The 13,023-nt window shown below is 37.7% G+C and overlaps 1 protein-coding gene across 5 annotated transcripts in view; it reads right to left on the minus strand.

Moving 5' to 3' along the window:
• Window positions 1–641: 641 nt before the first annotated feature.
• Window positions 642–13,023, minus strand: part of ARID5B (AT-rich interaction domain 5B) — a 265,343-nt gene continuing 252,961 nt past the window's right edge. For 2 of the 5 annotated variants that reach the window (XM_018576670.1, XM_018576674.1), the window contains 3 exons: window positions 11,924–12,119; window positions 3,196–3,234; window positions 642–3,156 (listed from right to left, as the gene is read on the minus strand). In XM_018576670.1, the coding sequence (XP_018432172.1) occupies window positions 1,069–3,156; window positions 3,196–3,234; window positions 11,924–12,119 (2,323 nt within the window). In that variant the 3' untranslated portion in view covers window positions 642–1,068. Of the gene's footprint in view, window positions 3,235–11,917; window positions 12,120–13,023 lie in introns of all 5 variants that reach the window. The other 3 variants (XM_018576671.1, XM_018576672.1, XM_018576673.1) reach the window with 3 other exon arrangements.

Here is a 13,023-nt window from a genome sequence, read left to right on the forward strand (position 1 = left end):
AAAAGGAAGGACAGTGTCAGCATTATTTCAGAGATGATTTGAGGATCTACAGCCGAGTGATACACAAATAAGATACATTTTTGTTAATAGTTAAGCCACCTGAATTCATTTTTAAGATGTAACTCCTGAGTTTAGTGCCACTTTAATAGACCAAAAGCAAGTATGAGAATCTCATTGTTAGGTTTTACACACACTTTAAAACAACTACTCATACCAGTCTGCCTTTGTCTCTTACCAAAATTCAAACTCTAATACATCCACTACTCATGGAGAACCTTATCACAGTATCAGAACTTCATATCACTTATGTTTAATTCTGTTAAACTCATTGAGCATTTGTATTAGTATTCATAAATGGTAACAATGTGTGTGTGTTTTTTGTTTTAATATAAATGTGCCTGTAATTTAGGTTTGCTGGCCTTCGAACTTAAAAACCTGAACATATACTCTCAACATGACCTTGCAGTTAACACATATCTGTTTAATAAAAAATGATAAAAAAGCACATAAATCAACTGAAAGATTAATTCACATAAATTAGGTGAACAGACATGGGTACTTTTAAAGAGCAGATATGTACAGTCGATTGAACAGTGTTTACTTTCGGCCATTATAGTGTTAAGAATTTTTTTTTTTTTTTTAATGATTGACTTGTTACTATACATTGCATTGATTGAACCTTTAACAGTAAAAAAAATAATAATAAACAAAATAATAACAAAGCAAAAGCGCATCCTCCAGGGTGTACATGTACTCCATAATTTGAACCAATAACTTTTCAGCCACCTTACACAAAAGGAGTGCAACACACGAGATGGTCAATGCTGAATAATGATGTTAAAAATGGTGTGCAAACTTCAGCTGTTCCCATTATAAAAACTGTGAAAGTACTAGTCTAGTCTGTCAAGTGGGACCTGAAATCCATCCTTACCCCTCTGAACATAGTACGTTTAAAGGTTATATTGTGGCTCACACAGTAGACAAGTGTTTATGCAGAGTATTGTGCTAGGCAAGGAATGTAGCTAAAAGAATTGACATTTTGTTGTTATTTTGTCACCGGATAGTTGCTTAAAGTTTTGTGCTGGGGTGGACAGAGGACAGTTGGGAAGAAGGAAAAGAGGACTGGGGATTGATTGCCGTTAAAGGGTAGATACCGTTGTGTAGTAGGTCACCATATGAAGATCCTACAGGGCCTGCTGAGGCCAAATGTCTATAGAGCTGCTGAGAATTTGTGGAGTTAGTTAGATATTGTCTTTGCATCATCAAGGAATGAAGGGCTAAGGGTTGCATTAGTGGTGAAAGCACACTCTGGTTTTTCAAGTACTGCAGTGGATGGGAGTAGGCAGTTGGTATATGTGTGCCAAGACCACCACATAAACTTGCTGGGTAAAGTCCAGGAAAAATTGGAGTTGACAATGGATATTTGTGACTTTCCATCATACTGCTAGAATGAATGTCATGAATAGATTTGCTGCTTTCACCCTCTTGGCCAGTAAAGATCTCTTTCCCTGGTATTTCCTTTGTCACGTTTAAAGGGGACACGGCTCGTATTTTTTTCTCACTGACGGGACCTTCTAGATCATCTAAGCTTCTCTTCAATGGCCGTAGGGTCCCAAAGTTCTGAGGACTGACTTTGCCAACAGTGATTGGATGTACAAGACCTTCCATCTTTCTTACATTGTCATGTCTTGCACTGTGTGTCTTTATTGACCTGTGAACAGACTCATGGTGTCTTTTTGATATTGGTATTGTCATTGGTGAAACTCTACAGGCCTTTGGATTGCAGTCTATTCCCATATGCTTGTTGTTTGGAACATGAAATGGACTTTTGCTTTCTTGCTGCACCAACTGATGAGAGAGGTTAGATCCTGATATTTTGGCTGTGTGCTTGTGCATAGATTTGGGAAGGCTCAAATCAGTTGGTTGGTCATCCATGTGATCAGGTACATTCTGTTTTTCTTGTTGGTGCAAAGAATGATGGTAATGAAGCTTCTCTTGATGTTTATGGGGAGAGGACATATTTTCGGATTCTCTATACAATTCCCGAGAATGATATTTTGACGGATGTTCATTATGAAGATGGTGTTCTGTTTGCCGGTAAAGCCTGTGCAGATGAGGTGATGAGTAGAATTCCAAGAAGCTGGAGTGTTGTGCGGCTCTTTTCTCAGCCATCTGCTCTTTATGTTCAAGCATACTGGACTTCAAGGAATAAGACTCTGCAAGCACACTTTGTTGGTGCTTTGCAAATTCAGAGCGGTAAGAGTCAGCTTTGTTTATGGTACTAATTTTGTAAGGGTCAAGCAAGTTCTTTTTATCATCTGAAGTTTTATGCTTAAAACTTTGAACATGTTGTATCACTGATGGTCTGTTTACAAGGATAGGTTCAGAGTTGGATGCTGAATGGGTTTGTACTAAAGGTGGAGATATTTCTGTTTTAGAGTTTAATTTCTTCTTGCTAATTAAGGGTGGGGGTGAGCCATATGGGTAGCTTCCAGATTGCACAGCCCCACTAACCTGGGATAAAAGCTTCTTTTTTGCCAAAGGGGACATTATTCCTGGGTTTCCCCTTGAATACAACAAAGGTGTGTAGGTGAATGACGATTCTTCACTTGATGATGATAAATTGTCCTTCTCTTTCAGCACATCCAGGCTTTGCACTAAGTACACTTTGGGATTCTGCTTTAGTGCATTTTGTAAAATGTTGCTGTCCAGAGGATTCTTCAGGTCCTCTGAGCTCAATGGATCCACCTTTACGGTGCAATTTGCAATATAATCCGGCATGTCCAGCAGTCTCTCATCTTCTATGTGGTTTTCATGTGGAACCTGGAGCTGAACTGTGGGAAACATATTGAAATGTCCTTCTCGGACGTCCCTTTCAGATGGGTCTGAAAATTCTTGTTTGCTTTGCTCTTGTTTTATTATGGTTGAATTTTCGATAGTCATTTGTGGTTGTTCATCTGCCAGACTAGAATTAATCTCTTTTACTAGATGAGTGAATGAGTCAGCAGGAACAGGTTCTGAGCACATTTTATCTTCGTTTTTCACATGGCATGTGTCAGGAATAGACTCTTGTACTTGTTCTTTTTCTTCTGTTAAATCAGAACACTCTACAGATGGCTTGGTCTCCTCTGAATCATAGACAACAGACACTTCTTTCTCATCATCATCATCATCATCATCATCATCATTCTCCTCCTCATCCTCATCAAGGTGATTCTCCTCCACTGATGAAGCCTAAAAAAAACCAAATAGATGCCTTTAATAATGTTTCTTTAACCAAACACATTTTTCATAGCAGAGCAGACCTAAATGGTACTTTAATAACATACAAACAGTGATTTTTTAAATGCAAGAAATAACTGCTCCAAACCTCTAAAAGTAGAATTGTATCTTAATGTTAACAGGCTGGATCAAATTTATTACATAGACTGCATAAAAAGACACTACACTGTCAAGTGCTTTTACATGCTGGGTGGGTGGAGGAACGACTGAAAGGGGTGCTGATGTGTCCTAAAGCTGCAGCCTACAGTTTAAGATGGAAGAAAACATTTCCATTGTACTGGAGGGAATTTTAGCATTTGCTTTTTATAATGATGTTAACGACTAATAATTTGGATGTTTTAAGTTCATTTTTAGTTAGAATATGTAGCTATGTATCTCCTGTCATTCTCCTCCATTAACACCACTCAGAGCTGAATGAGACAGGAGCGTCCAAAAGAAGCACCTCTTCTTTTTTTTGGAAAATAAAGAATGTGCTGTACAAATTTAAAAAAAAATCAGTTTACAAACTTGTAAACAATAAAATCTACATAAAACTGGAACTGTACACAAAACCCATTACAGTTTACTTTTAAATAGTTGTTAAACATAGGATTCGGGCATCCGATGCTGCTTAGAAACCCTGTTAAGTTTCATACATACAAGTGCTGAACTTGTGAAGTGGGTGTCAATGGAGGGTCAGTTGTAGGGCTATATTGCAATTAGGAAAAATTCTATTGCATGAATTATTTATAGTGACTTTATATATCAGTTCATGCTATACTGACTGCACGCTATGAGTTAGTCAATATAGCCATTAAATTGACACCATTTTGTTTGGTGTCAATTTAAAAACAAGCTTTATTATTCATCATCTAAGTCCCTGTAACATGTTTCATGGCATTAGGGCCTCTATGATTATGAATGGGAGAAAACCGCATCATAGGAGGATGACTGGAGGCTCTAGGTGTTATCCTCTATGACCAATAAAGCTTTTTTTTTAAATAGACATAAAAGCGTGCAGTGGTGTGTGGCTACTTTGTATACCGAACTATGAGATTGTTAGAAGCACTGTGAGTGGCTCTGTCTGGTGCTTGAAATTTGTTAGGCAGTATTTGTGTAAGTGTCACTTTAATGGCAGTGGCATAACAAAGATCTGCATGAGTCTTACTGAGGAATTCCCCCTGAACCAAAAATACTTGCACTAACAACTTATCTTTAAAATGGAGAAAAAGGCGCAGCAGTCCAATCACACTTGGAAATAGCTGCGGTTGTAATTTTCCTCCCCATTTCTACTGGAGCAAAGCTAGAATGCTACCCCTTCAGGTAATTATTATCATCATACAGGATTTATATAGCGCCAACAGTTTAATGGCTTCTTTATATTGTAAAGAGCTGCACACAGTTACAATACAATTTCACAAGAAAATCAGAAGGGCCTTGATGGTCATAGGGTGTTTAGGCAGGCTTAGATAAGATGTGCTCAGCTTTTATTCAACCTTCAAAGAAATGTATTTGCCAATGTCAGTTAAAGCCAGCTCTGCAAGTTAAATATCTAAATAGATCAATGTATAAAGAAACCTGTTGTGAAAATCAAAGATCATGAAATACTTTTTTTTTTCTTTTGCTGACAAATGTAAAGTTGCTTGGTTTGGGTTTGTATGAAATTCAGCTTTATTTATGAGCCCTATGCCCCAAGGATATGAATTTCTTCATACCAATATACCACAAACTAAAATGTTTATTTAATGGTCGTATGGGTACTTGAGTCAGCATTACAAAAACATCTATGGCTAACTCCTCAAAACACTAGATCAGCTAAACTTTACAATAGTTTAAAGAAATTTGCTGCGTGTATTTCTGGGAAAAGTTTTGAATAACACTTAAAACCAGTAGTATCCTGCCTGTGTGCATGCCACCCACAAATGCAGCAATTTTGGCTTAAAGTGACACTAACTAAAGTCAAATCTTAAAAATGCATTTAAGTTCCTTAACTATTAATGAAAATGTATCTTATTTGTGTATTACTCGGCTGTAGATCCTCAAATCATCTCTGAATTGGTGCCGATACTGTCCTTCCTTCTGGAGGGTGCTAGAGCTGCAGCTAACGATTATTTTCAAAATCGATTAGTTAGCCGATTATTAAGTTCGATTAATCGGTTAATCGGATAAACAATAAAGTAAAGTTTAAAAAATGGCTCCAGTGATAGGACTACTAGTTTGTATTGAGGTTGTAGTCCATCACAGGAGCAAGCTTGGAGCGGTGGAAGTAAAAAAGAAAAAAAAGATAGTGTGCTGTGCAATATAGTGAAATGGAAAGTGTAAAATTATACAGCAATGAATGCAGAATGGCACCTTCTATAGAGGACTACAAAACCCAGCAAAAGCACATTATACAGCGCAATGCAGAACACCGCCAGCTATAGAGGAATACAACAAATCCCAGCAATAGTACACAATAGCTGGCGGCATTCTGCATTGCGCTGTATAATGTACTATTGCTGGGTTTTGTATTCCTCTATAGCTGGTGGTATTTAGCATTGCGCTGTATAATGTATTATTGCTGGGACTTGTAGTCCTCTATACAGCGCAATGCAGAATATCACCAGCTATAGAGGAGTACAACAAATCCCAGCAATACATTATACATACAGTGTATAATGCATTGCTGGTATTTGTATTCCTATGTATAATGTACAGTACAATGTACCAGAGAAATACAAATCCCAGCAATACATTATAGAGCACCATGTGTGGGAAAGTGCAGGCTTACCTGACCAGTCTTCCAGCAACTTGCTTCTGAGATTGGACCTGTCTATCAGCTGCTGTCATCCCCCCACCCCTGCTCCTCCTTACTACATCTCCCCGCGTGCCTTGCCGATCGTGGATGGGCAGGAAATGTGAGGCGGGGAGGAGGTGCGGCGTGTGGAGCGTGGATGCGAGCGTGTCTGGCAGCGGCGAGCGTGAGGTGGGGAGGAGGTGTGGCGCACAGCGTGTGGAGCTGTGAACAGGGCCAACTGATCGGAAGCCGATTAATCGATTATTGAAAAAGTTGACAACTTTTTCAATAATCGATTATAATCGATTATGTCGATTAGTTGTTGCAGCCCTAGAGGGTGCCTACTTTTGTTTTCCATGGTCCCTGTGTGTGTTGTAAAGTAGTCACCGCTCCAAGCTCACTCCCGGGATGGACTACAATCTCAACACATTATTAAACTAAACATGTGATTGTAGTCCATCATGGGAGGGAGCTTGGAGCGGTGGCTACTTTACAACACACACATAAATAAGTAGTATGCCAAGAGACTGAACTATCCAGAGATGGTTGGGGGTGTGCAGTGCTGGTATTGCTTTATTCACTGTTATACTGGATTTGCTGTGAATTTCCATAAGGTCTGAAGTATTGGAATTCTCTGGATAGTGCGGTCTCTCCGTATACTACTACATTTCAAGGTGGAGACGCACCTATTAGACCAGTACCTGGGGAGTCCTGATGGCGGCTAAGGAATTGGAGCGGTGGGATTTCCTTTGGCTCTACCCACATAAATAGGATACATTTTTGTAAATAGTTGGGGTACTTGAATGTATTTTTAAGATTTAACTCCCTAGGTTAGTGTCACTTTCAATTTAAACACTTTACAGTGTCCAGTTTGCTGGAAGATTTATTCAGCCAATACCAATCATTGTATTACCATACACTATTTGTAGTTTTGCTAAGCTTGAGATTGTTGCTTTGCTCGTGAATACTTGCATACCTATAGACTGTGATACAATGCACTCTGCTATGGCACTTTTCTTTAGTTAATAGTCAATTTAAAAGTTATTTTACAACAGAGAAATATTTTCTGAATTGAAGTTCATCCGCACAAGAACCTGCCACTTAGAACTCCTAGTCCTGTTTATTTGTCATTTTCAGCAGTACTCAGCTTCAGTGAGGAACACCGGAAACACATTCATTACAGAGATCATGTATCTCTGTAGCTAACTTATCGACATGAATTGGCTAGGGATTCTTGTCTGTTCTGCCCTGTAGCAACCAATCAGACTTTAACGTCACTCTCTCGCTGTCATTTCCCAGTTCAGGACAATCTGATTGGTGGCTGTGCCACCAATGAGGTCTGTGCTCCGGAGACTTGAGAAGAGGTAAAATAAGAGGTATGCAATCAGAACCTATAAAAGTAAACTAGTGAAAAACAAACTTGTAATATCTAAATGTCATCATTGAAACATTCAGAAAATAAACATGTTCTATTATGCCTTTCATTACGTTGTTACCACAGACTGACTGTGTCTAATATTGAAAATGAGTCTAAGTATCTGTGCAGTTAAAATGCCAATATGATTTTTCTTTTGATTTAAATCTGTTCTATGCAGCTTATTTGATAACATCGGTGTTGGAAATTCCTGCTATTCATTCCATTATGTCCTAGTGTAACCTCCGACCCCAAGGGTCATCAGCCCATTCTATCTGCAGTACAGCAGGCTGACAGGCCTTAACAATGGCTGCTGTCTCTCCCTTGTGAGGAAGCCATTTTAAATCATTGTGTGAAATCTTATTATTTTCTCCTCCCTTGTCGAGATAACAGACACTGAGAAACAAAGAAATGTATTATCTAAATGCTGTACTGTTGGTCATTTCTTTCAAATAAATAAAAAAGAGCTAATGATTCACGTCTGTTTTGATGCTGTCATTTTCACATTGCATCCTTTCACTTCCCTGTCTTTTAATATTTTGAAAAGATCCTTTTTTTTTTAACCCATATATTCACTGTTCTTTCTTCTTCTTCCTAATAACAGCTCTTTTCACTCAGAATGCCATCATTAGTTGTTTAATAAGTATTGCTTTATCAGCGGTCTCTAGAGCTTATTAAATTACATGAGAATACCAGACTGGTGAGCAAAGCTGGAGAAAGATGGGGGTGGAATTAAGTAGTATTTAAAAATAAAAATCGCCATTTGTTTCTTTTCAATAGTAGCTCTTGTGAATTGTTCAATTGACACCTATTATATATTTTTAATCTACAGTTTAAATTATGTAGTAAGGAATGTTTGGATTAAGTAGAGACATGTGGAAAAGTGAAGTGAAGTTTAAATCTAGGTTGGTGAGTAATTAGAGAATTTAATAGAGTCGCTGTTAATGCAAACTTTTGAAGAGGAGCATGTAGCTAAGAAAATAAGACTTAAAAATTCTCTTACAGTTTAGTCATGAACAAACTAGCAATAAAAGGCACTCATTAAAATCAAACAGCCTCTTTGTTGCTCACAGAATATAAATAATGTAAAAAAAAAAAAAAATCGCCTTTTAAGTGAACCTGTATTTTGCCAATACTGCCTACTGTGGATACAAAGTTTATGCTCATTATTCCAGTTTATCATGGCATTAAAATTGGGCAGCTGGGGGGGCGGAGCTTGCTAATGGCGGCGGCTAGACGTACTCGTCCTTAGCTCCGCAAAACCGGACCGGGCATCGGCACTAAAGTGCCTCAGCAACGCTCATGATGGGCTCCAAGAGGGGCAAAAAGTCACAGGGCTCCAAGCATTGGGCAGCTGGCCAAGGCATGGTGAATTATTTCAAAGTTGTTTTTTTTTAACATACAAAACATTACAAAATGACCATAAAGTAAAGTCTTGGGGACACCAACCCCATAAAAAATGGGAACAACACTAAGGAGAAAGAGAGTTTCATTATTGGATAACTGTATAATATGTATGCAATACAATCTGAGCATTTAGATGAACAATGTACATGCTATTTGATGAATAGTTGGACTATTAATGCACCGCAATTCCCCAACAAACTAGATGTCACCAATAAAATATGATTTCTGATTGGTTGCTATGACCAGCCGGTCTATTGACCGCACACTCAGTATGCTGAATATTTATATAAAAAAATATGTGGCTGTAATCAGCACAACAAAGGCTTTAAATATTATTTTCTATAGCCTTACATTTTGAGCCTGTGTGCTTAAATAAATTAGAGATACAGCTCTGAAACCATCTTGTTATGCAACATGTTGAAAGTTTTTGTTCTTTCCTTAAACAAATGTTTGTTGTGCTGCTTAACCTGATTCTATATTTATCTTTGCTGCTCAAGACTGTCATTACTTACTATACTTCAACAATTTTTCTCAGACGTTCCTTTGAGCAATCAAGAATAACCTACTTAAGACAGAGTTTTAAGAACATGATGAACTTCAGAATAAAGAATGCAGCTTTTAAAGATTTATCTTTTACATCTGTATTCAATGTTCTGATGCAAATTAAACATCCCCTTCACTATTCACATGCTAAGAAAACATCCTATGTTAAGTACAAAAGTTTTATGCCCATGAAAGGAATTGCTATCTCTTCACAAGCATGCACATGATCACATGATTATCCTCTTTTATAAAGAGATTTCATTTACTTTAAGATGTTAACACTAAAACATGGTAATAAAAGTTCACATCACAGCTTCTTGTTGCCTCTGAAGTTTGACAACACAATTGTTATACATGTGGCTGAGCGAGGATCAATTACGTTGTGTAAGTTTATGACATTGTGCACAACTTCAGCTGTGTTTGTTTATGGAATTATTTACACCGCATGATTTTGATATTTTCAAATTATTAGCTCATTTAATCATCTACTGATGAAGCAGACTTCTGATCCAAGAAACGTGTTGAGAATATTTTCTCCATATCCCCCTATATTAATTTACTGAACTGAGATGCTAAATACATAATGGGTCAATGCATTCATAATATTAGAACTTAAAAGCAATATGAAGGGATGAGGGCATTTAAATGTTACTTCTCATTTTAATACAATAAAACAATGTTTTCATCATTCTTAATGAAACAATAAAATGAGATGTTTTAATATAAATGTTATAAACTTGTATATATGTGCCGAGCGGTATTAAAATGATCATTTGCACATGATATATTGTACTTATATGGGTATATTGGTACTATGGTTAATACTTTCACTGAGAAATATACTAGGGATGGACCGATATATCGGCCGAAAATGGCACCTTTGGCTAAATCCCGAAAGTGCAATTTTTCGGGCCGATATAGCGGTGCATCCATTCTTTCTCTCCTCCCCGCTGGGCTCTGCTATGTGTCCCAGCGGGGAGGAGAGAAAGTGTCACAGGCAGCCGAGCGCTGTGAGCGGACGGCGACTCTCCTCCCCGCACTGCTCAGCCTCCTGTCACAGATTGGCAGAGAGGTGTTTGGGCAGAGACAGCCAGCGCTGTCACAGGAGGCTGAGATCTCCTCCCGCACCGCTCGCTCAGCCTGTGACAGCTGTCAGGAAGGAGAGCGAGTACAAACATTCAGAGATCAGTGATCAGTGAGTGTTTGTAAATATATGGTCTGTTTAGATCGCTAATATTTCCCAGAAGCACCCAAAAGTAAAAAATTAAAATATTTAATATAACAAATATAAAAAAATAAAAAAGTTTATAAAAATAAATAAAATATTTGAAAAAGTTTGACATTTTTTTTTCTGTTTTGGCCAGACATTTTTTTTTGCATTTCGGTTTTAAAATTTTAATTTCAGTGCACCTCTAGAATATACTATTTACTTTACATATATTTAACATATCTCAAATAAATGTATTTGCCATATTTAAAAAACAGTGGGTCAGTTAACACCTTTTTTGCATTGACAACTCGAATATCAAGGATCAAAAGAGGCAAAATCCCATTAATTGTTGCTAATGGTAACAGGAACAGGCTACAAAAAATGATTAGATTAGAAAAAATCCCAACTGGTACAAAAAGGTTTGAACAGGAGGTCTACTTTAACATCACACAATGACTAAATGCTTTTTGGATGAATTGTCCCTTACAGAAATATGTTCTATTTTCTGTAAATAAGACCCAACCAAAATTCATAAACAATATTTATTGAGCTTCTTTCTTTTGGAAATGATTTTTTCTCTGTAACATTTCTTATTCATATAGAAAGTACAGCCAGTACTTGGCTGTATACTATTTAACTGCTCTGCTATTATTTATAAATGTACATTACATTTCATACAAAACACCAAAATGAAATGTCATTTTCTGTCAAATATAATGACTAAAGAAAAATAAATCATCATAACATAACACCAGCTGTCTTCTAGTGTTTAACAGGCAGTGCTACAAGCCACTTTTGCCAAGAAAGAAAGACTCCTGAAGCCTTTGAGGAGAAAACTTCAAGAACACTGGCTTGGTCATAGCAATCAGATTATGTAAAGGTGAAGTTTAATAATTTGAACGGCAAGCCATCATCTGGTTCAGCCCCCTCCCTCAACCACCATATATTGCAGCCTATACTCCAGTACTTCTGATCTTTCCATTAGCCACAAGTCAGTCTAGGAAGAAAAATATCACCTAATATACACATCCAAAGGGCAGTGCATGTTGGCCAGGGCTCCTAATGGGATTAGTTGCTTATTCGCACACCACCGGCTTATAAAACTGATTGGTTGAGATCACTTTACACAGATCAGAATGTCCAAAAATTGTATTGGGATTATCCATATTATGTAACAGTTGGACTCCATGTATAGATACCCTAATTTCCCCAACAGCTGAAGAGTTTTGCCAGGATCAAAGGGTACAATTTCAGATTCCTCCCACAGTGCCACCTGCTTGTTACTTGTATGATTGAGGGAATAGACAGTTACCTCTGCTTCCTCAGCTTTAGCAGCAGCATCCCTTTCCTTCTTTGTCTTTGGACCTTCATGCCTAACTCCTTTTTTGCTGCACATTTTGGTTTTCGCCTCCGCCTCCGGAAAATTGGCATCAGGTTTCCGAGGCTTCACAGGAGGTAGCGGCTTGTCCTCCTCTCCTTTGAGAAACCTTTCATACGGAAGGATTAATCTATAGATTTAAGAAAGAAGATTAGTTACTTATTCATATTTTTGAAGAGTTATTGAACGTACACATCAAAGTATTTTCACATCCTGTAATCTTTTAGGATTGTTCTGCTTCATTTCAATACACAGTGGAAATATTACTACCAATTTATTTTGAAATGTTTATTTGTTTTCTCTTCACAGGAAAACCAAATACAAACAGAGAATTTACTGCAAAAAGGATAACTAGTGTTTGTACCATTGACACCAAGAGACCGATTTACTAAAGAAGTTGAGAATCTTCACTTCACTAATCCTGTCTTTTGTATCTACTCATGATTGGGTATTCAAAGTGAACAATTTATTGAGTAAAGATTCTCTAAATGAACCCTGTGACGACATGGTGATGAGTTTATGAGTTAAATGAGTATTGGTGTTGGGTTACGTTTAAGTGGGATATACTGGTTAAACTGTTTAGAAAAAGACTGTCAGCACCAGCCCTCGTTATCTCCCATTGTACTCTGAAGGAGCTCTTTAATCAAAACCTTGCCTCTCATACAGCTATAGTGTCACCTGGCCACAGTTCATCTGTCACGAACCTTCATATACGGTATTGACATGTTATTAATTTACCTTTCCTCTTAGACCACACCAATCACTACCCCTGTCATGAATTTGATGGCCTCATTGGCATCACCAAAGGAATCACTCCATGTTCTATCACCAATGCAATCTATGTTGTGTTCCCTGTCACATCTCCAACACCAATGGAATCTCTTTCGGTTGCATTTTTAACACCAGTGGGTTCAATACCATGCTATAGGGATCGACTAATTATCGGATCTACCGATTTTATCAGTCTTGACAAAATGTACCGATAATTAAGACTGCAAATTTCAGAGTAAAATTCGCACAGTGGGTTCACCTGT

Source organism: Nanorana parkeri, unplaced genomic scaffold (assembly GCF_000935625.1).
Source record: "Nanorana parkeri isolate BGI_ZX_2015 unplaced genomic scaffold, ASM93562v1 scaffold73, whole genome shotgun sequence".
Classification (NCBI taxonomy): Eukaryota; Metazoa; Chordata; class Amphibia; order Anura; family Dicroglossidae; genus Nanorana; species Nanorana parkeri.